The sequence below is a fragment of the Geotrypetes seraphini genome, chromosome 11 (assembly GCF_902459505.1).
Source record: "Geotrypetes seraphini chromosome 11, aGeoSer1.1, whole genome shotgun sequence".
NCBI classification, from domain to species: domain Eukaryota; kingdom Metazoa; phylum Chordata; class Amphibia; order Gymnophiona; family Dermophiidae; genus Geotrypetes; species Geotrypetes seraphini.
In genome coordinates, this window is record NC_047094.1 from 66,654,830 (window position 1) to 66,679,433 (window position 24,604).

A 24,604-nucleotide genomic window follows, 5' to 3' on the forward strand; every position below is an offset into this window, starting at 1 on the left:
GGCTAACTACTATATGAAGGCTAATAGATGTGGACACAAACTAGCGAGTTATTTAAAAAGTAAAAAGGACAAAACCAACATTCCCATTATTAAAACGGAAGATGATCTGGTCTTAACTAGTCATGTAGACATACTAGACCAATTCCAGACATACTACCAGCACTTATATACTTCAGCTATAGATATCACTGATGATCCTAGCGAGTTTTTAGATGGACTGCCACATACACAGATGACAGAAGAAGACAATCTACTCCTGAATAAAAAGATGACAACAAATGACTTGAAGTTAGCTATAGATTACATGACTAAGGTAAAAGCACCTGGCCCTGATGGCCTCACATCAGAGTTTTATCAAACTTTTCAGATATTACTACTTCCTCAACTGTTTTCTTTTTTTCACTTACCTCATTGAATCAGGCAATATTTCTGGATGATTTACGGAGGCAACCATTATAGTACTCCCATAGCCAAACAAAGATCCACTGCAGATACAGAACTACAGACCACTGTCACTCATAAATGTTGATGCAAAGATATTTGCAAAAGTCCTTGCAACACGATTACAACTTATTTTTCACGCATCATACTCCCAGAACAAAATGTGTTTATGGCAGGGAGGTTGGCATGTGACAACACTCAGGTATTCACGAATGTGATTGATTATGCGAGTCACATGGATATCCCTCTAGTGGCCATAGCCTTAGATGCAAAAAAGGCCTTTGATCGCATTGAATGGTCCTTCCTATTTCATGTAATACAGTGGTTTGGCTTTTAACAGGACTTTATTTCCATGGTTAAAGTACTCTATTTGTCCCCCAGTATGAGGATCTTTATTAATGGTCTATACTCTAGTCCAGGGATGCCCAATAGGTCGATCGCGATCAACCGGTAGCTCGCCAAGGCAAAGTGAGTCGATCATCCAAGACTTACTTTGCCTTGGCGATCTATCGGGCCGACTAATCTTCCTCTCCCTGATGTCAATTCTGCCGTCAGAGAGGAAGTTCGGGCCAGCCAATCGCTGCCTGGCTGGGCGGAACTTCCTCTCCGACGGCAGAATTGACATCGGGGAGAGGAAGATTGATCGGCCCGAAGCAGAGAGAGCATGGGGCGTCGTCGGCGTTATCCATTGGTGGCATTTGGGTCCTGTTCCCCGATGGCAGCGGCAGTGGCAGTGGCTTGGGGAAGGGCAGGGAGAAAGAAAGAAAGGGGGCAGGCAGGGAAACAGAAGGAAAGAAGAGAAACAGAAAAAAAGAAAGGGGGCATGAAGAGAGAAAGAAAGAAAAGTCAGGGAGAGAGGAAGAAAAAGTTGGGGGAGGGAATGAGGTGTGGAGGAGAGGAAGCATACAGGCTGAAAGATTGGATGCACAGTCAGAAGAAGAAAGTGCAACCAGAGACTCATGAAATCACCAGACAAGGTAGGAAAAATGATTTTATTTTAAATTTAGTGATCAAAATGTGTCTGAATTTATATCTGCTGTCTATATTTTACAATATGGTCCCCTTTTACTAAACCACAATAGTGGTTTTTAGCGCAGGGAGCCTATGAGCGTTGAGAGCAGCGCTGGGCATTCAGCGCAGCTCCCTGCGCTAAAAACTGCTATTGTGGTTTAGTAAAAAGGGAGGGGGTGGGTATTTGTCTATTTTTGTATGGTTGTTACTGAGGTGACAGTGCATAGAGTTATCTGCTTTGACATCTTTGAAAAAAACCCGGAATAGGAATGATAATTAACAATTCTATGCGTACAGTGTGCGTTGTGTTTTTAAAAAAATTTTATTGTTGGTAGATCATTTTGACTTGGTCATTTTAAAAGTAGCTCGCGAGTCAAAAAAGTGTGGGCACCCCTGCTCTAGTCTGTTCAGACCTTCCAGAGGCACAACATCGCCCTGGAACCCCTGCTGATTGTGATCAGAACTCATAGCCATATTACAGGACTTCGATGTAGTGGAATAGAGATAAGAGTATCTTCTGAAGAAAGATCTGAACATCAACCAGCCTCTAGTCAAGATCCTGCCCTCTGATAAATCTTCTCCTGGTTGCCTTCTGAAATTACAGAACTCAATTGTTTAATTTTTCAGTGTACTTAAAGATCTTTTGAAAATGTGAGTGTTTGAAAATTGCATTGAATGCAACAAGACAGATCAATTTCAGTGCAGTCCCATAGGTTGGTGTTGTGAGGTGCAAATCTCTTGTGGTTTGTATGTGAACAGTATGTGGAGAGGGTGGAGTGGGACAGTTATTATGTTGGGGGTATGTATTTTGGGGATATAGGACTCAGGGTATGAATGGGTTCTGGTCTTTTATGATATATATTTAGATTGCAGAGCTTACAGCCTGGGAGTTCTGGAGATACAGGGCTTCCAGAATGAGTGATTGTGGGTAAAGGCCTCTCAGGTTGGGAGTGTTGAGGTCCATTCTTATGGGGGGTGTTTTATAAGTGCAGAGTTCTTGTTACAAATGTAGAATACTCAAGTCTGTGCATGTTTGGGGTTCTTGGCCTGGATATTTGAATAATAAAAGGCTCTGAAGCTGACAGTATAAGGTTCTGCAATTCTAATGGAAATCATTGGCCACAGGGTTCTTAAACTCTATAAATGGAAGCCCAGTGTTCCTGGGTTGAATATTGAGGGTGCAGGTTCCTCATAATCAGTTTGTGGATGCAGCAAGGCTTTTGGGCTGAGTGTTTCATGATTGTAGGTATAGTATTTTGAAGTGAATGTCTCTTAGGATGAGTATCTGAGATATTTTGGGGCACATGTTTCAAGTTGAGCTTTTTGGAATATAGCGTTCTCAGGTTGAATGTGCGGGGGTATAGCACTGTGTGAATATTTTATATTTAGAAGTAGTCCTCTCTCCCTCCTTGCATATCCTTCTAGGAACATAATTTGAGCATCCAAAGATTTTAAGCTTTTCTCTAATGTACTTTAGTGCTTTAAATGCTGGCATTGCACTGTCCCTAAATTTCTGTGAAGAGGTTTCTGTGAAGAAAGTCCATTATTGTTAGCATAAGCTTGCTCAAAAATGTGTCTTGGAAAGTGCCTGGTTGTTTGTCTTCTGGCCATAAATATGCTGAGATCAATATTCAGCAGTACAAGTGCGATCCAGCTCTAAGGAGGTGGTTCTACTCGTATAAAGGGTGCACAAAATCTAGGCACTAAACTAGTTTTTCATAACAGCAAATTTGCACGTCTAATATGTTACAGAATACTAATCTAAGTCAGCAAATATGTCTCACTACTTATACATGGTCTATAGAAGATGCACATAAACAGCACTTCAGTGCCTGATAGTTTTCGATAAAGCGAACAATTATATATTAGAACTCTCATGCCCCTCCTATACGAATACCCCCTTTGCAGCTATATGCAGGAACATGTGGAGGGGCATATCTGAAATGACATCTAAATGCAAAAAATAAAATGGTCTGCACATAACATTTTTTTTTTAAAAAACCATCTTACAGCTATTTTCGAAGAACAGAAACTTAGAGGTTTCCTGATTGAAAAAAAGTGAGAATGTCCAAAATGAACATTTTCAAAATGGATGATCCGGCCTTCTCTGTTTCTTTGGATGCAGAGAAGGCCTTTGATCGTGTAGAATGGACTTTCATGTATCAAGCGATGGATTGGTTTGGTATAGAATCCGGATTTATACAAATTATCCAAACCTTGTATAGTTCCCCTTCTGCCAGACTATATATTACTAATACATTTTCAGAGCGTTTTTGTCTGAAGAGGGGAGTTCGACAAGGATGTCCCTTATCTTCTTTGCTTTTTGATATTGTTTTGGAACCGTTGTTGGCCATTCAGCAGGCAAAGGAGATATAGGGAATTCCATATGAAGGTCGGGACTATAAGGTTTCGGTCTATGCAGATGATATTTTGCTTCATTTGAAGAATCCTGAATCTACCATCCCACATTTACTGGAATTGATTGATTGATTTGGCACTAAGTTACCCTTCAGACCTGTTTGATGCTGTGTCCAGATTGCCAATAATATTGACTTGTTTCCCTTTTTGGTGTCACTTTTAGGGGTTAGGGAGAGGGACAGTGACCAGAGAAAAATTATGTCTTACCTGATCATTTTCTTTCTTTTAATCCTAACTGATCAATCAAAGTCTGATCTGTTAAAGACATAATGGAAAGGGGATTCATGAGGGGTCATGCCTTAATTCCTCCAGTGGTCAGCTATGCAATCAGAACAACTTGTATCCTGGACATGTTTGAAACAGGTCTAAATAAAATCTTCTTTTTTTAGACTTAGACATTTCTTCCTGTTTGATTATTGCTGTTAGATGTCCTAATTTTGGGCCCTCCTTAGACCCCCCCCCCCCACAACACCCCCCTTGCTATTTAGACACACTACAGTGTAGGATGTCCAAATTCTGCCATTCCAAAATCCCATTTTGGATGTTTTGGGCAGATGGATCTTTTAGGGGCCATTTTCAGATGCCCATCTGCTTTGAAAATGAGCACCAAGTTATAGAATAACATCAAAATGTACTTAGGCGTCTACCTGCCATTTTACTCCTGTTCTGGTGCCTGTCTGCCATTTTAGCGCCTAAAGTTAGGTGCCTTACTTTCAGTGCACTATATAGAATTGGGGGATAAATGTATAACTTATATCGTTTAAAGTTATACATATTTTCAATGTCAGCACCAAGTGAGTACCCAACAATTCCACAGGTAGAAAGGAAAACCCCAAAACAAAGAGCAAAAACTGTGGAGTCAATGTTCTTAGTGAAAAATTAAAAGTCCAATGTGTGTATAAATGGTGCAAATCCTAAAAAGACAGCGACCACAATCAATAGAGAATGTAATAATAATAATAACTGTTATTTGGCTAGAAAGCCTTCTTCGGGGGTCCAACTGTAAAGAACAGCAGTGCCAATAAGAGTTGTAAACTGAAACACCTTTGTTTGAAAGTCACTTTAAAAGTCAATAAAATCATGCAAGACGTGGCACTTTCAAGTGAATTATCCAATGTTTCAGGTTACAACTCTTATTGCCATTGTTGTAGGTTACAGTTGGACCCCCGCAGAAGGCTTTCTAGCCAAAACACAGACCATGTTGGGTCCACCCCACAAGGGTCCACATTCTCCATTGATTGTGGTCATTATCTTTTTAGGATTTAGGGCTCCTTTTACGAAGCCGCGTTAGTAGTTTTAGCGCGCGCTAAACCCGTGCTACGCGGCTAGAACGTAGCTTTGTAAAAGGAGCCCTTACACCATTTATACATACATTGAACTTCAGCCCCCTATTGGGATTTTATTATATATATCAATAAACTTTTAATTTTTCAGCAAGATCATTGACGCCACACTTTTTGCTTTTTGTTTTAGGGCTATGCATATTTTCAATGGCATTCTCTGTATAAGTTTTAGTAGTTGTATGTTTAAAGTTAGATATGCTTTTCATGGCTCCACTCAGACAGGTCATTTATATGTTTGGCAGCTAAATTTCACCACTGAAAATGTATGTTCTTCCCCAACCTCCCTCCATTTGTTGACGCATAACTTTGGTAATTTCGTGAAGAAAACATAGAAGCACCAACCATATATATTTTTTAATTTCTGGTGATTTACCTATAGCTTTTATACTGCAGCCCCAAAATACTTTTGAATATTGGCCTTGCTAACTGTAGAAAAAAGATATACTGGTTGTGCCTCCTAGAGATATAACCCATTCACCTATCGCCCCCAAATTACTGCTTTTCTTATGTAAGATGATTTTTGCAGCTTTAGCTAATTAGAGAAGTGTTCTATAAACCTACTTTTTCTAACTGCTTTAAATTTTACCCCAACTCTAGTGGATAATCATCATTGAACCTAATTGCACTTTACTTACTTGGCTTTGTCCCTGCCACTCATGGCCTTACTATTAGAATTTAATGACTCCTATGTGTTTATTGCTTGAACTTTCAAGGCTGGTGCTATACACTGGGGTCCAGGTCAGGTTTACAGGTCTGTTTACTTTATATATCACCTTATTACTCTTTAGCAAATTCAGCAGTTTACAATAAAGAACAAAGGAAAGGAACTCCATTATTCAGACAGATAAAAGCCCTCCATTAAACCACTCCTTTAAAGAGAAACTAATGAGTGGGCCCAATTGTAGAAACATGTTGGCAGGTAAAGGCCAAATGGCCCATCCAGTCTGCCCATCCACAGCATCCACTATCTCCATCTCTCCTTTTGAGAGCCCATTGTACCTTGAACTCTGCCTTTGTGACATTCTTCTTCTTCAACAAGGAGTGATCTTGTGGTGCTGGTACCTCACGAATTGCCCCGCTTGCTTCTCCCCTTCCTCCCAACTGAAAACCGGCCCTGGAGCCTTGGAGCATCCTATTTTTACGACAGAACATTCAAATTGTGCTGCAGAGTGGGAGTCCATTTCTTTCTTTCTTATACATAACAGAGAGAGATATTTTCTGATGCACTGCAAATAACAAGAGGCCTACTAGCGAAAAGTTGCTCAGAGTTCTCCTTTAAATATTTACAAACCCTAACTTTGTTTCTCATGATATATACAGTATCTTCCATTTAATCCCATTCATAATCATCTACTGTAGTTCTTTTCAGTCATGGCCTTGCTCTTTTATCATAAAGGCCTATATTTATTTTTGTTGGATATCCTGAATAGATAGTAAGTTCCAAGGAGTACGCTCTGCTCATTAGTTATTGCCATACAATGATGTGTATCAGTTGACCGCATCTGTGAAGAGCAATTTGTCACATGCCCAGGATGCTGGTTGGATCATTTCTTCCCCCATCAGTGGAGACAATCTCCCTGAGATTGAATCTCAGCCCTCAACATTCTTCTGGATCTGGACACAGGAGGTGAGGAACGATTTGTCATGGTAGTTCTTCATAAACTGAACTGGTTGAATACTTCAAATCCTAAACATGAAAGCAACCACATCAGTCAACAGACAGCACACTAACAGAAGTTATAGAGAAGATTATGACCACGAATCTGGGATGAAGAAAATCAATTGTTGTTGTTATTATCATCATCATTATCAACAGTCAGAAGGAAGTGCAACCAGAGACTCATGAAATCACCAGACAACAAAGGTAGGAAAAATGATTTTATTTTAAATTTAGTGATCAAAATGTGTCCGTTTTGAGAATTTATATCTGCTGTCTATATTTTGCACTATATTTGTCTATTTTTCTATAGTTACTGAGGTGACATTGCATATTTTAAAGTAATCTGCCTTGACATCTTGGAAAAAACCCCAAACTCGTAAATGATAATTAACATTTTCTCTGTGTACAGCGTGCTTTGTGTTTTTTAAAAATTTTATATTTACCATTATGAATTAATAAGATATTGTGTGTACATGAAAAATGAATGGATGAAATTGGGGGCGGGGCTAGGGCAGGATGGGGGCGGGGCTGAATATTAATAGATGTCCCGTTTTGATGAAAAAAATAAATGGTCATGTTATCTATCAAGCCCATCATCTTATCTCTGACAGTGGCCAGTCCCAGTGACATAGTGAGGGTGAGAGGCAGTGGTGCCATCCCATACCTCTGTAACATTCCTGACATGATCGGCAACCCCCAACCTGTTGTCGCGCCTGCATGGGCTCTCTCTCTGACTTCACTTCCTAGGCATGGGTCCAGGAAGTGATGTTTGAAGAAAAGCCAACATAGGTGCAACAGCTGGTTAGGGGTTGCTGCTCACCGCTAGGAATTTTACAGAGGTACGGGGAAGGGAAGCAGCATGTGTGCGTGACAGTGGGGGGCGGGGAAAGAGCATGGGGTGGAGAGGACGGGTGCCATGCCCCTATCAAGATGGTGCCCAGGGTGGACCCCCCCTTACTAAGCCACTGGCCAGTCCATGTTGCTATGATGTTCCTAGTAGATCTTCATGGGGGGAAGGGGGCAGGGAAGAGGAATCATTTTCTATATAAAACCCCTAAATTATCTAGCCAACAATTGTTAATGGACCTGTCTTCCAGAAACCTTTCCAAAGCATTTTTAACCTCCTTAAGCTCAGTAGATCCACAGAAATGGATTAGGTTACATCCTGAAGTCTCTTCAACCCTATATAACTCTGACTCTTTGTACTTAAAAGGATGGAAGGAAAGGATGAGACAGAGAAGGAAAGCATGAGACAGAGAGGGTAAATAGACAGATGATAGATATATTACCATGTAAGCAGATGCAGATTGTGATGAATTGTGGGTTGCAACCTATAAGGGAAAAAAAAAACAACTTAGATATTTCATGAATTGTTCTAAACAAGCAGAGTTCCTCTGAATACAATAATATCATGGGTCCCACCATCTCTACTTTCTGAACTGAGCTCTCAGTACCACAGCCTTATGAGAATCACTCTCAATGCTTTCAATGATAGCTTGAGGGGGTATTTATTTTAACAGGACACCTATATGAGAAGCCTAAACAGACACTCATTCTAAGTCTATTTATTAAAGGCAACATAGATGTGCATGTGCCTTTATAAAACACAGTCCCATATTTCACTCCAAGTGCACACAAATGCCAGTACACAAATTTATACCTGCTTTGAAGAAGATATAAGTTTGTGTGTGTACTCTACTTGTGTACATGAATGTTTTATAAAATGCATATGTACATTACAAAACTAAAATGCATCCTCTTGAAAACCTACATATAGATCCAAACCATACTTCCAGAAACACCTGAAACCCAAATTACATCCCCAGGAACACCTCCACCCAACTACACTCCCAGGAATGCCCCTAGGAACACCTCCACTTAAATTACTCCCCCAGGAATACCTACATACTAGGGGTGGACTGACCATTCAGACAACTGGGCAGTGCCCAAGGGCCCAGAGCATCAGAGGCTCAGTTCCTCCCACTCTCTTTTCACCTTTCATCAATTCAGCATAAATGGTATATTCTTAGAGATTTATGATAGCATCAGTAATTCAGGGATGCTGCCAGCGGTCTGCTTGGAGCCATCCCTCTGACATAACTTCTGTTTTTTTGTGAGGACAGTTCACGTCAGAAAAGAGGCTTCAAGCAGGCTGCTGATAGCATCTCTGAATTGCCCATGGTAGTCAGAGCTGATATTGTGATGTCATAATGCTTCAATCCACCAATACCTAAGCGCCAACATCATCAGTGATGCCACAGTGGCTTGATTGTCCTATACTTGGCTCACTTTTACAACATACAACACTGATTTCAAATTCAAGAGACAATTCTTTTTTCTTTACTTAAGGGGGGAAGTTATCAACATGCACTACTATTAAGATGTGTTATTTTACTGTTAACCCTAGTAATTAATAACAAGGTCAAATTGTATAAAATGGGACCTGTGTTAAAATAGCACAAGTTAGTGGTAAAATAACCCATCTTATCAGTAGCACATGTTGACAACTTTCCTTTGTAAATGTTTTAATGTTGCGATATAACCAGCTGAGAGTAGGGGTTTCAGGTTGTAAATACATAAATCTCTCTCTTCTTTGTTGGCACCCCTACCCCATCACCACCAGGTCTCTGCTCCCAGGCTTGACTCTCTGCCTGCAGTTCTGTCACAAATTGTCAGTGTGTCACTTACAGGCAGCGGCCTCTGTTGTTGATAATTTTCATAGTGGCTTGGAGGTTTTCTTATTTCATTATTAGCAGAGGTCCCTGGAATTCCAGATAAGAAAGATAGAAATGAGAAAATGATAGATACAATAGATATGTATATACAAGGATAAATCAAAAAGTAAAAGGCAAAATACATTTAATGACTTTAATAGAAGTAACTGTGAGCAATTGAAAATATCACTTTTCCACATAGTCCTCATGCAAGATGACACATTTGTTGTATTGTTCAACTGGCTTCTGCATTCCTGCAGAGAAGAAATTTTTCAGCTGCTCCCGAAGCAAGGTGAACACTGTTTCCTTTACTTCATCATACTTTGTCTTTTGCTCTCCGAGTTGTAGTGACGCACCCATGTCTCATTGCCAGTGAGAATTCTCTCCAGAATACTCGGATCTTCTTCATACCGTCTCAGGAACTGGGTTGCAACCTCCATGTGCTGTTGCTTGTGCAGATCAGTAAGCTGTTTGGGAACCCATCTTGCACAGCCTTTCCTGTATCCCAAGTCATCATGCATTATGGCAAATGCAGATCCATAGCTGATATCCAAATATGCAGCCAATTGAGACACCATTATTCATTGGTCTTCTCTAATCAAGGCAAACACCCTGTCAATGTGCTCTTGTGTGCACGATGTTGATGGACGACCAGAATGACCTTCATCAGTTACACCTGTTCTTCCCACTTTAAACCTTTTGTTGATTCATGGTGCTTTGTCCATACTGAGTCAATATCCACTGGTGAATTTCCACAGGTTTCACTCCCTCTGCCCATAGAAAGTGCACTACTGTACACTGTTCTTCGACGGTGCAATCTTGCAATGAAGCGTCCATGTTTCTGACCTCGTGACTGCCACTCAACTAAAATCCGAGCGCTGCACTATGTGTGGATGAACTATCCAACAGGCAATGTGTGAGTACATATGTTGCTTTTCGCTAGCCTTTAATTGCATCTTTAAGGGCTTGATGCTAGCGTAGAAGTCCTTGCACAACTCTTGCTCCCAAGTACATCTCAGCTAAGCTTCCCCCATATATCTCGAACGGCCACTCTGCTCCGAGGAGGAAACACATCTCAAAATTCGCCCTGGTCATGCCCTGCAACTCCAAAATGCCAGATGAGGATCCTACTCCCATTTCATCTCAAACTGGTCTGTTGGGGAATCAACTGCCCCAACAGACCAGATCCCTCGAAGGACTTCTGAACTTTAGGAAAGCAATAAAAACTTACCTCTTCACCCAGTCCCCCTGCATAATGCCCATATGATTACAAAAGAAATGTCTACAATGTAAATTAACCTGTATATTCAAATTAGGATGAACTCATTGTATTATAAGTATGGCAAATTGTAACCCATTCTGTCTATATTATGTATGTTAACCTATAAACCGCTCTGTATGCCAACCTGTAACAGTTTGTCTTTATATTTTATATGTTAACCTGTAACCTGTTTTGAACTCCTTGGGGAGAACAGGATATAAAATGAATTAAATAAATAAACACATACATGCCCGGTTTCAAATTTATTAAGTTTTGATATACCGCTTTTACAAACCAAAGCAGTTTACCACTTTACAATGTTTAAAAAATAGTTAAAAGTCAGTGTATATTCTATAATAATAAAACGCTAAGCGTGCATGTGCACTCTTAATGCCGTGTTGCCTGATCTATAGTTCCGTGACAGGCAGAGTGCGCATGCGCGCTTACCACGTGGGCTTGCCGGCTCCGGCTACACAAAGCTCCTCTATCGAACCTCAACAGAGTCGGAGAAGACTTCCGATTCTGGCGGGGATCGAGAGAGGAGATGCAGCATCGGCTTTTCTAAAGCAGTAGCACCGGTACTCAGGAATTTTTCTAAGCAGCAACACAATCGAGATGCAGCAGCACTGCCACCCAGCGTCCCTGACTACCTGCATTGGGCTCCACCAGGGTCTCGGCTAGGTGGTTCAAAGAGCGCACGGGTGCAGGGAAAAAGCTGCGAAGGAACAGCGCTAAGCAACTGCCTGCAATAGCACGCAGCAAGTCACCCCCAGCGACCCGCGAACCCTCATCTCTCTCACGAGCCAAAACCTCCCACCAGCACTACAGTGCTCATGAGCCGCCCAAACATTCGTCAGTTCACTTCCAGGTTTAAAGACGCTCTTTTATGGGCCATCGAAATGGGGGACATGTGAGGGAAGGAGGCTTTACTAGCACCCGTTAATGTAACGGGCTTAAACACTAGTATCTATATATATATAGAGAGAGAGAGAGAGAGAGAGAGAGAGAGAAAGAGAAAGAAAATAAATCTTAAACAATCTACTAGAAAGTTCAAGGAAGGAATAGAAAATGGGGGCAAATCTATAACTAGGCGCCTCCAATTGGGCACCTGGGCATGTGGTAGGACCCTATTCTATAAAGAAAAAAGGCAGCTACATTCTGTTATGGAATACTCACCCAATCAAGTATTATCATGCCTAATATTTAGGCATTCACCAACTCCAGTTGCTGATCTGGTGTAAGTACAAGAGCCTAGGGGGCCCATTTACCAAGATGAGAAAAAGTAGCCTTAGCGTGCCCTTAAATGAGTCATTCCTGCACGCTAAGGCCATTTTTATCACAGGGGTAAAATGGCCGATTTTTTCTTTTTGTTCTTATTATTGACCATCTGCTAATTTTCCCTTTAGCGCATGGCCATTAGCGAATGAGCCCCTATCGCCACCTATTGTGTAGGTAGTAAGGGCTAATCACATACTAACCAGTTAGTGTGCAGCAATGTAGCTCTGCTAACCGATTATCAAGAGCACACTTACCCTCTGTCTTCTAGACCTTTCCCCAGCACATAGGTAAGATGCTAATCCCAAAATTATTGTGAGATGTTTCAAGTTTCAAGTTTCAAGTTTATTTAATTTTTGATGAATCGCCTATTACAATTTCTAGGCGATGTACATGTTATAATTTAGATAGAAGAAACTTACAAAATAATTTCAAATTTCAAATATATAAAAAAAATACAAACATGAGTTTGAGGAATGGGGTTAAAAGTTACAATATTTGGGTTAATTAAAAAAAAAGGAAAAAAACATAAGGAAGGGATATATACAACCAAAGCACAATGTATGAAAAAATCAAATTTTAAATTAGTTGAAAAAACAAATGTTAAAAATCGTAGGCATCTTTAAATAAATGGGTCTTTAACAGTATTTTAAATTTTACAATATCTTGTTCAGATCGAATATACTGAGGCAGAGTATTCCACCATTGAGGGCCCATAACTGTAAATATATCTAATCTTCTGGTCTCAGCATGCCCCATGGTAAGCCAATTTTTGCTGCAGTAAACATGTGTTAGTGCAACCGCAGCTTCTAAAAGGGCCCCTAAGTGCGACAGGTACACATTTAACTTTCAGCAAGCTATGTGTGGAAGTGGTAGCCCTGCCTATGTCCTGCCCATTGCTCCATCCCTATGCACGCTACCTTGCAAATAAATGCTATATGTTAAGCAAGTGTTTGTAGAATAGCACTTGGCTGCCATGCCAGAACTTACATCCCTATTGATGCACATACACACTTAAATGCTAGTATTCTAAACATAAGAACATAAGAATACCCTTACTGAGCCAGGCAAATGGTCCATCAAGCTCAGTAACCCGTTCTCATGGTGGCCAATCCAGGTCCCTAGTACCTGACCAAAACCCAAGGAGTAGCAATATTCCATGCTACCGATCCAGGGCAAGCAGTTGCTTCCCCCAAGTCTTTCTCAATAGCAGATTATGGATTTTTCCTCCAGGAACTTGTCCAAACCTGCTCTTACCACAACCTCTGGCAATGCATTCCAGAGCTTAACTAATCTCTGAGTGAAAAAAAAATTTCCTCCTATTGGTTTTTAAAGTATTTCCCTGTAACTTCATCGAGTGTACCCTAGTCTTTGTAATTTTTGACGGAGTGAAAAATCGATCCACTTGTACCCGTTCTACTCCACTCAGGATTTTGTAGACTTCAATCAGCCGTCTCTTTTCCAAGCTGAAGAGCCCTAACCTTTTTAGTCTTTCCTCATACAAGAGGAGTTCCATCCCCTTTATCATCTTGGTCACTCTTCTTTGAACCTTTTCTAGCGCCACTATATCTTTCTTGAGATAAGGAGACCAGAATTGAATGCAATATTCCAGATAAGGTCGCACCATGGATCGATACAGGGACATTCTTAGTCTTGTTAATCATCCCTTTTTTTAATAATTCCTAGCATCCTGTTTGCTTTTTTGGCCGCCGCCACATATTGGATGAAGATTTTGAGGTTTGTAAAAGTGGGTAGCTCCAGTTTTGTGTATGGCATTACTAAAATGAAATAAGACATCTTTGGAAGCATGAATTTCTCATGCAGTTTAGATGGAAAACTTTCAAGGCTGAGACTGAGTGAAAACACAGTAACACAGTAACACAGTAGATGTCGGCAGATAAAGACCCGAATGGTCCATCCAGTCTGCCCAACCTGATTCAATTTAAAATTTTTTTTTTTTTTTTTTTTTCTTCTTAGCTATTTCTGGGCGAGAATCCAAAGCTTTACCCGGTACTGTGCTTGGGTTCCAACTGCCGAAATCTCTGTTAAGACTTATTCCAGCCCATCTACACCCTCCCAGCCATTGAAGCCCTCCCCTGCCCATCCTCCTCCAAACGGCCATACACAGACACAGACCGTACAAGTCTGGGATTTTCTCCCTTCGGGACAAAGATATGTAGAAGGTACTGGGCTGCAAGAGAGAGGATCTCATTTCACTGCAATCACAAAAGGGGAGAGAAACATCACAGCTGAAAAACAAACTAGGCTCCATTTCCCTGCTGTAATTTAGGACTTTTATTTCTGTTCCTTTCCTTTCCACTCCCCTTCTTCACTACCTTTCTCATGTGCCCTGTGGAATGCTCACTCCATCTCCAATAAGCTTGCTTATGTCCACAAACTCTTTATCTTTCATTATTTCTACCTGCTTGCACTGAGACCTGGCTCTGCCTGAAGACTCTGTTTTGGCACTGCCCTAGGTCACAAAGGTAACTTTTTCTCCCATATGTCTCACCCAGTTGATTGCAGAGAAGGGGTTGGGCTGTTACTCTCACCATCCTGTAGATTTCAACCTCTTCTCCCACCTCAGTCTCACTTCTTCTCCTCCTTTGGAGTCCACGCCACCTATCCGTTCCACTACAACTCCAAATTTATTGACCCTCCTGACAAATCCCTATTTTCCTTTCTCACTGACATTGACTCCTGGCTTTCCATCCTTCTCAAACCTTTGTCTTCTTCCCTCATCCTTGGTGATTTTAACATTCATGCTGATGACACCTCTGATTCCTATACCTCAAAGTTTCTTGCTCTAACTTCCTGCAGGATTTCAATGCCACACATTCCTCTCCTTCATGAGGGCTGTGGAGCCGCTCAGCTCTTCTCAGTTTTCTATGAAGCAGAACACCCAGCTCGAGAGGGAGAAAGGATAGAAAAATCAGTTTAAACGTTAGAGACTTCGTTTGAGTTTCAGCAGAGTCGGGAAGTTTCTGTAATACATATCTACCAGAGCAGTTCCTATAAGCCAGCCTAGTTATAGAATTGCCCTGAATGAGTGAAATTTCAGCAATAATGAAGCATGATGGTAATTTGGAGAAAGCAGTACAGTATATACATTAATATCTGATGTCTACAGCAAGATATGTATACTCCCCCCCCCCCCATATTTGTGGGGGTTAGGGGCAAAGCCAGCCCACAAATATAAAAAATTTGCTAATAACTTTAGGGCAGACTTAGAGCCACTCCCACCACCCAGACTTCTCTACACTTTACTTTTAAAGCCTGGTAGTTTAGTGGTGAAGTGGGACAGGAGTGCTCTTCCCACGCACCTGGCCCATGCAAAGCCATGAACAATAATGGCTGCCATGAGTTCCCACTAATCTTTAAAAGTAAGGTGTGGGCAGGTCCGGGAAGCTGATGTGAGTCAAGGTTTAGAGAATCGTGAATAACTGAAATTGAGTATGAGGATTCGATAGGTAAGAGGCATATGAAAGTATGAGGGATGCACAGTAAAACTGTGTATGGCACTTACCCATGCTGCTTCTATGTCTCCTGCACAGCAAAACAACTCCTATGATTACTGCGGCCACAACACCAATGGCTACAATGCCTATCAGAATAGAAGCCCAGATGGGCAACCCCAGAAAATGAGAGCCTTGTGACGGTGATCCTGGAAAAAGAATTCAAAAAATGTGTGGGATAAACACAAAGAATACTATATGGAAAGAGAATGTAATCAAAACAAAACTCTGTGGTGCTTAGAAGGTAACTCCAGTAATTAGAAAATAAGGCCAATGCCAGCAGTCTTCTACAGTCTCAATTATGGCTAGATACATTGGAAGGACTGGAGTGGGTTTCAATGGCAACTCTGGTAGCTGGGAAGTATGTCCAGGGCCGGGCAGAATTCTATGGTCTATTCCCTAAAAATGTCAAAGTTGGATCAAAATCAAGAATATATATGTTATATTGCATCATATCTAATCTAATCTAATACAAGATTTATGAATTGCCGAATAACAGATAGTTCAAGATGATTTACATCAAAAGAAGCCATACACAGTCTATGGGAAGATTCAAACCCAATCCTTAAATAAAATTAAAATATTGTATAAAAAGGTTTCCAGCATTTTATAGAACCTCAAATAATTAACTTCAGTTCTTATTTGCACTGGTAAATTATTCCAGATAACAAAAGCAGCATTTACAAAAAAGAAGTTAAACTGACGTTTAAATCATAGTCCTCTAGATTGTGGAAAATACAATAAGAGTGTACCACTTAATCTATTAGATGAGTAATGTAAATGAGAGAAAAACAGAACAAGATAATCAGAAGCCTCAGCCTGTAAAATATGATGAATTAGATAAGCAGTTTTGAACTCAATATGTTTCTCAATAGGTAACCAATAAAGTATTATGTGCGCTGCAGAAACGCTGTCATATCTCTTCAATCCATACGCTAAGGGGCTCATAATTGAAACAGAAATACGTCTAAAAACCGGCCTAAATCGGCACTTAAACAATCAGTGAGACAAGTCGTCTAAGTGTCGAAAATCGAACCAGGTTTTAGACGTATCTAAATATGACTTAGGCCTTCATAGTGCTGCAGTACGCCCAGAGCTAAAAGGGGCGTTGTTGGAGGAGTGGTGAGGGTGGGATTTGGGCGGGCCGTGGGCCATCCTAAACGTAGGGCTCTTTGTACTAAGGTGCACTAGTGTTTTTAGCGCGCTTCGTGCCAAGAACTAACGCCAGCTCAATGCTAGCGTTAGCGCCTAGCGCACATGCTAAAACCGTTAGCGCAGCTTAGTAAAAGGAGCCCTTAGTCATACTGCATGTATAACCAAAAGTTTTACAACACTGCCTAGACTGAACTTGGACGTTGTGACTTAGGCCATCTAAAATCAGGTCTAAGTCACAAGAAGGTATCCAAAGTGACCAGATAACCATTGTAGGGACAAAGTACAGACCCCTACACACTCTCCCAGTGATCACTGACCACCCTCCCCCCCATAAAAATTGTAATAACAACTTTACATGTCTGCCTCCAGAACATCAGCACCTGGTAGGTTGGCATAGGAAAGCCTAGTAGAGCTGCACAGAGGTGGCTTAAGTTGGCTGGGGGGGTAGGCTAGTGAACCATGGAGAGGAGGACCCAGGTCCATAAGCCACACTAACCACTGCATGCATGGTGAAACATGTGCACCCCCTAAACCCCCCAAAAACCCTTATATACTGCCATATAAGTGGCACCTGACCTAGCCCAACTCCTCTATGCCTATGATCTCTCCAGGATGGACTACTGTAACTCTCTATTTAATCGAATGGCCAAAAAAGATCGCAAATGCCTCCAGCATGAACAAAATGCAGCAATCTGCCTCCTATACAGCCTCAACTACCATGACCCTATCTCCCCAGCCCTCCACGCAGAGCACTGGCTCCCGATCAACCCATGCTTTCAAGGCCCTGATGATAGCACATAAAAGAATCTACGCCACCACCCCATCATACATAGGATCCAAGCTAACCCTGTACACCCCCACCCGTCTCCTCTGCTCTGAAACGGAGGAACGCCTATGCATCCCCCCAGGAAGGTCTCTCCTGTCAGAAACCGCCCACAAACGTTCCTACAGCCACTTTATCCCCCATCTCTGGAACCAACTCCCCCCCTCCCAAATCAGACTACAGAACTCTCTGATGACCTTCCGGACTATAGCAGTAAAGATCCTCCTCTTCAATTGAATTTCTAACTGCAAACTACCCCTTGACTCCCTTATATTCCCCCTTCTTTCTGCACTCTCCTGTACTTAAGTTGCTGTATAGTCTTGTACTGTCCAAAATGTTTTCCATTGTGAATGTTGGCTTGTAACCCATTCTGAGCTACTGGGAGGACAGGATAGAAATAAAAATAAATAAAAATAAATAAATACATAAATAAGGGCTATTGGGGTGTAGACAGGTTGGTCTAGTTGGGTCTGTGGGGTGTTTTGGGGGCTCACCTTGACCTGCAAGGGAGTTGTGGTGAGATGTTTATGTGGCACCCTTTTTGTGAAGTTCACAGCAGTGCCCTGTAAGGTACCCCACTATTCTAGTGTCCAGTCCATTACTATGCTGACCCCGTCCATGTCCAAAAGGTCTTTTTCTAGGCGTTTTTGACTTGGATGAATTTTTGGATGAAAATGGGATATAAAGATGGATGACTTAGTGGTGTGGACGTACAGTTGGACAATTTTAGGAAAAAAAAAAAAAATGGACGTATTTTTCAAAAATGGACCTTTTCCCATGTCCGACTTTGGGCGACTAGCGACTTAGGCCCAAAACGGACTTAGAAGTATCTTATTGGGCAGAATGGATGGACTGTGCAGGTCCTTATCTGCTGTCATCTATTATGTTATGCATAGGAGCCAACTTTTCAAAATGATTGAGGGTGCTAAACTCAACATAAGCAAATGCTCCCTGATCAGGGTAATGGAGTTTGCTCAATAATGGGTGTGATCAAGCACCCAAAGAGTTGGCACCTATCCTACTCTGTTATTACAATTTCTATAAAAAAAAAAAAAAAAGCAGGAAATGGGTGTAGTGGGCTCTGGAGTGATCTTTTGTATGGTGTCTGGGAGGAATGTATTAAGTTTAGCAATCTCAATGATTTTGAAAAGTTGACTGCTGTGGGTGGGTCTCTTAGACAGCTGCTGTTCTTGGTGAACAGTCTGCGTAATGATTAAGTTGGCCCAGCTAAGGGATATAAGGAGTATCCAGGGAGACTAAGATAATAGCAGAAGCAATAAATGATTTATTTTGCTGTGCTTGGAAGTTGTTGGGGGTCATAGCTAGATTGGAAACCTTCTTTGATGTGATGACTTGGAGCATCAAAAGCATATCAGTCTAGAAGATATATTAGATCAAATTGACAGACTCACCAGAATTAGATGGCATTCATTCCAGAGTCTCAAAAAAATTTCAAACATAAAGGCCCGGATTCTCTATAGGGCGCCGATCATGTATCAATCATGTGATAGCACCCTATAGAGAATCACACCTCCACGAAAGATAGGCACTAGAAATCTAGGCCAGGGTTTTCCGAGCCTACCTTTCCAGCATCTATCTTTGCTGTGAATCATGGCGCTTTAGGCCGCCTAATGCTACTGCCGCCGTTAGCCACTCCCATAGTGGCATTAGACAGCCTAAAGCGTCTACGTAGTAGTGATTCCAGTGCCAATTTTTTAGGCATCTCGAAACTCAGTTAAAAACATTGTTTGAACGGTGTTTTTAATTGAGTTTACCATCGCCTAAAAAATTGGCAACGGTTAGAGAATCTGGACCAAAATTGCTCCTCTGTTCCTAGTTTTCTATAACCTATCATCCAAAACGGACACAATACCAGAGGACTGAAGGGTAGATAGTGTTACTAGCAATTATGTTATATTGTGCTGTTTGCCCTCTGACATGTGTTCTCCCTTCTTTGCTTGCCTACCCATGGAGTATGGCGGATGCTTTCTCCCGGTTAATATTTTCTTTCTTGCAGGTTTTATGTTTCATTTTGGGAATACGAATTCTCCTTACACTCACTATTCACTGTTTTTACCATCATTCCCTATGATGTTCACTATCTCTCTTCTAATTCATATTATCATGTTTTCAATGTCCTTTCACTGGTACAAACTCTTAGTTTCTTCTATTTGGTGGCACCTAGCTAAGTTACACGGTACATCCAATGCATCTCACTTTGTCTTTTTCTTCAGCTTATCTTTTTTCCCTATTCTCTGTCTGTTTCTTCTCTATTATATTACTTTGGCTATAACCCTTTCCTTTCTATACATTCCAGAGACTGTGATGTCCTTCAAACACCAAATGTTGTTCTTCTGATGCATTATTATTTCAGACTCCTTTCTGCTGCTTCTTCTCTGGTCTCTGATTATTGGTACTCATTTATTAATAATACTGATATGTCTGCTGCGTACTTACCACTTTATCCTTATATCTCCACAATGCATTGTATAACACTGATTCCACTCCACCCATTTATAATATATACTACTCTCTGGCTTATTACACATAAATTGATGGCTATATCTGATATGTATCTAGAATGTTTGAATAACCCATGCACTTAATGCAAACCCAACTGTGTTGCCTTGCACCAGAGTACATCACAATTTGACTATTAATATCCTCTCTTTTTCACTTATGGGTGATTTCTTTTGGCAACACTATACAAACTCAACTGTATTCTTGAGCACCTGGGTACATCACATCATGCTTCCTTATCTGTTGTGCCTTCTGCTATGGGAAGTTTTACCACAGCAAGATATAATTACCTTAGCTGTACTATTGAGCACCTATGTACATCACATTTTGTATCTTTATTATATGTGTGTATGGTTTCTAAATGTTATGCAACTGCTGAGATTTTCATATCCAACTGTGTTAACTAGCACCTGGGTATATCACATATAAACATGCCTATGACACTCTCCTGCTTCTCATTGAATGTAAAAGACTTTAATAACCCAATCAAAAAAACGAAAATATTACACTACACTGAACAGTACCTACCGGACATTGTCTTCTTCCGAGAAACCCACCTGTCCATGTTGGAGTCCTCAAATATTTGCCCCAGGGCTCGGTCTTGGGACCGACCCTATTCAACATCTTTATAAGAGACTTGGCAGAAGGGCTTCGAGGTAAAATAGCATTATTCGCTGATGACGCCAAACTAAGTAATGTAGTGAGCAAATGCACAATGGACAAAGATTCAATGCCCGACAATATGATGCACGACCTACTCCTACTGGAGCTCTGGTCTAGGACCTGGCAACTTAGCTTCAATGCCAAAAAATGCAAAGTCATGCACCTAGGCAACCATAATCCATACAAGACTTATACCCTTAACGGTGAGATCTTAACAAGAACGGTAGCAGAACGGGACTTGGGGGTGATCGTCAGTGAGGACATGAAGGCTGCCAGTCAGGTAGAGCAGGCCTCATCCAAGGCAAGACAGATCCTAGGTTGCATACGCAGGGGTTTCGTCAGCCGTAAGCCGAAAGTCATTATGCCATTGTATAGATCCATGGTGAGGCCCCACCTGGAATACTGTGTGCAATTCTGGAGGCCACATTATCGCAAAGATGTGCTGAGATTAGAGTCGGTTCAGAGAATGGCCACCCGGATGGTCTCGGGACTCAAAGATCTCCCGTACGAAGAAAGGTTAGACAAACTGCAGCTATACTCGCTCGAGGAGCGCAGAGAGAGGGGGAACATGATCGAGACGTTCAAGTATCTCACGGGCCGCATCGAAGCGGAAGAAGATATCTTCTTTTTCAAGGGACCCACGGCAACAAGAGGGCATCCGTGGAAAATCAGAGGCGGGAAACTACGAGGTGACACCAGGAAATTCTTTTTTACTGAAAGGGTGGTTGATCGTTGGAATAGTCTTCCACTGCAGGTGATTGAGGCCAGCAGTGTGCCTGATTTTAAGGCCAAATGGGATCGACAAGTGGGCTCTATTCACTAGGCAAAAGTAGGGGAGGGTCATTAGGGTGGGCAGACTAGATGGGCCGTGGCCCTTATCTGCCGTCTATTTCTATGTTTCTATGTTTCTATGTTACCCACCCCTTTTTTTATCGGCTACTGGCAAGAAAAATGGTGTCATCGCTCTGATACGTAAGAGACCAGATATCCAGATCCTTTCCCATTCTTCTGACACACTGGGCAGATGGATTAAAGTGGATTTATCTATAGACACTTCTACACTCACAGTTATAAACATCTACGCTCCTAATATTGACGACCCTATATTCTTCCACTCATTGGCTGATATGATAGCTTCTATGGGTGATACTTCCTGCATTCTAGGTGGAGACTTTAATCAAATTATGGATATGAAGATAGACAGGAAATCTAATGCACACTATAGACAAACTAAAGCTTGGTCATAGTATACAAGATTTACTACACACTACGAAATTGATTGATGCATGGAGATTACTGCATCCAGGTGAGAGTACGTTCACCTTTTAATCTCTCCCCCTCACTCTTCATATTCCAGAATAGACTATTTCCTCACGAGCTATTCTCTAACTGCTAAAGTGGAAAATGCCAAAATTCTTCCTATCTCAATCTCAGACCATGCAGCTATCACCCTTACCTTTACAGATATGGGTAGACTGAAAAACAAAGGCCTTTGGCGTTTTAATTCATCTCTCAACTCTGACCCGATATTTGTAGAGCATACCACCAAGCACATAGTAGAATTTTTTGAACTGAACAAAGTACGTGATACCTCTTGGCATATTACCTGGGATGCCTTTAAAGCATATATAAGGGGAATTATAATAGCATATGTTGCAAAGAAAATAAAGGATGCACAAATGAGTCAGAGCGTCTTCATGTAGCTAGCCTAGGCAATCCAACGCTGCAAACTGCCCTTCACAAACTATGAATACAATCTTGCTTTGAGCACAAAAGCAACTAATGAACTATTTATGAACTCGGCCTGAAACTATTCCACAATGAACAAGTGCGGTCACCAGCTTGCCAATTATCTGAAACTTCGCTCAGAGAAAACTACAATATCAGCTATCAAAGACAGCAGGGGTGAGATAGTGGTGATCAATGAAGATATCTGCTCCTAGTTTCATGCTTTTTACACGAACTTATATACCACTGAAAACCTGAAAAAAGATCTCAGTGAAGCCTTTTTAAAGCAGTTACCACACCTGATTCTACAGGATGCAGACACTGAGAAATTGATGGAACCAATACATCCCTCACAAATTGAATCAGCAATTCTCTTTATGTCCAAGCACAAATCTCCTGGACCGGATGGACTGACTGTAGAATTTTACATTACGTTCCTGTATGCTTTGCTTCCTGTATTGACACATTACTTCTCTCATCTAATCGAATCAGAAGAAGCATCTGGCTCGTTCACTGAAGCTCTGACCATTGTTTTGCTCAAACCGGATAAGGATCCACTACAGGTACAAAACTATAGACCACTATCACTAATAAACAATGACGCTAAAATTTATGCAAAATTATTAGCGACCAGACTGAATCAAGTTTTTTCATACTGACCTGAATGGATTTATGAAAGGTAGACTATCTAACGACAACTCCAGACTTTTTTCACATGTCCTATTTCAAGCTCAAGATTTACAGGATCCACTAGTAGCTATTGCATTAGACACTGAAAAGGCGTTTGACCGGGTAGAATGGTCCTTTCTTTTCCAAGTGATGAGCTGGTTTGGTATATCTGATGGTTTTGTTAAAATGGTCAGAGTACTGTATTCCAATCCTACTACTAAACTTAGAATTAATGGCAATTTCTCCGCCTCTTTCAGACCTTCACGAGGAATGAGACAAGGTTGCCCCCTGTCTCCTCTACTATTTAACATAGCACTAGAACCTCTTCTAATAGCCATACGCTCCAATCCTTATATCATTGGATTACAAATTGATGACTTAAACATCAAGCTATCTGCATATGCAGATGATGTCCTCCTCTATTCTATATCACATATTCTTGACATCATTGCCACTTATTCATCTATATCAGGATATAAACTAAACAACACAAAAACAGAAGTTATTCCTCTAAACTCTATTCCGTGTGGTGATGTTATTCTTCGGATGGGCCTTCGTTATACTCCGGACAAGTTAAGATATCTAGGAATATTCTTTGCCTCTACCATTGAATACACCTGCTCCTATGCAGTGGAACACATATTGCAAATAATTAAGAAAGTCACCACACAATGGTCCCCATTAAAACTTTCTTGGTGGGGCAGATTGGACTCTATTAAAAGGGACAGAGAACAAAACTGAGAAGCCTCTGTATATGAGGGTCCTTCAAAAAGTTTTTGCACTTTCATATTTTGTGGGAAATGGTTGGGGTGGGAGAAATGGTAAGAGGGTGTGTCATAGAATGTCATGTGACTAGTCAGTCAGGCTTCCTGGCTCACCATGCAGGTAGTGATGTGTTATGCTTTTGAGATATTTAATAAATGGTGTTTAAAAAACTAAAAGTTCGGAAACTTTTTGAAGATCCCTCGTAGATACCTGGTGCATTTGCAGCCTGAGTATTTTGTGCAGTTTTGGTTGCTCCATCTTAAAAAGCATATAGTGCAACTAGAAATGGTTAATATAAAGAGTGACAAAAATGATATAGGGTTTGAACACCTGCCCTGCAATGAAAAACTAAACAGGTTAGGGATCTTCAGCTTGGACAAAGATGATCATGAGGGGATATAATAGAAATGTATAAAACTAATAGGGGGTAGAATGGGGGCATAGGGAATGATTGTTTAACCTTTCAACTCAAAAACATGAGGATCAGTGTCGTAGTAAGGGGGGAGAGGGGGTGGTCCTCCCTGGGCACCATGTTGGTGAGGGCGCTGGCACCCCTCCTTCTCTCCGCCCCACCTCTTCCCATTCCTACCGTACATGCACTCGCCCCCTTCCCTTCCCCCATACCTCTACTTGAAGTTGTTGT

General features: G+C 41.2%; 1 protein-coding gene across 2 annotated transcripts in view; it reads right to left on the bottom strand.

The window, feature by feature from the left end:
* Positions 1 to 5,952: 5,952 nt before the first annotated feature.
* The window catches only part of LOC117369137 (carcinoembryonic antigen-related cell adhesion molecule 4-like), a 31,599-nt gene continuing 12,947 nt past the window's right edge, over positions 5,953 to 24,604 (bottom strand). For both annotated transcript variants that reach the window (XM_033963183.1, XM_033963182.1), the window contains exons 4-7: positions 15,650 to 15,787; positions 9,562 to 9,635; positions 8,163 to 8,204; positions 5,953 to 6,900 (exon numbers count right to left, since the gene is read on the bottom strand). In XM_033963183.1, coding sequence (XP_033819074.1) covers positions 6,856 to 6,900; positions 8,163 to 8,204; positions 9,562 to 9,635; positions 15,650 to 15,787 — 299 coding nt within the window. In that variant the 3' untranslated portion in view covers positions 5,953 to 6,855. The remainder of the gene's footprint in view (positions 6,901 to 8,162; positions 8,205 to 9,561; positions 9,636 to 15,649; positions 15,788 to 24,604) is intronic.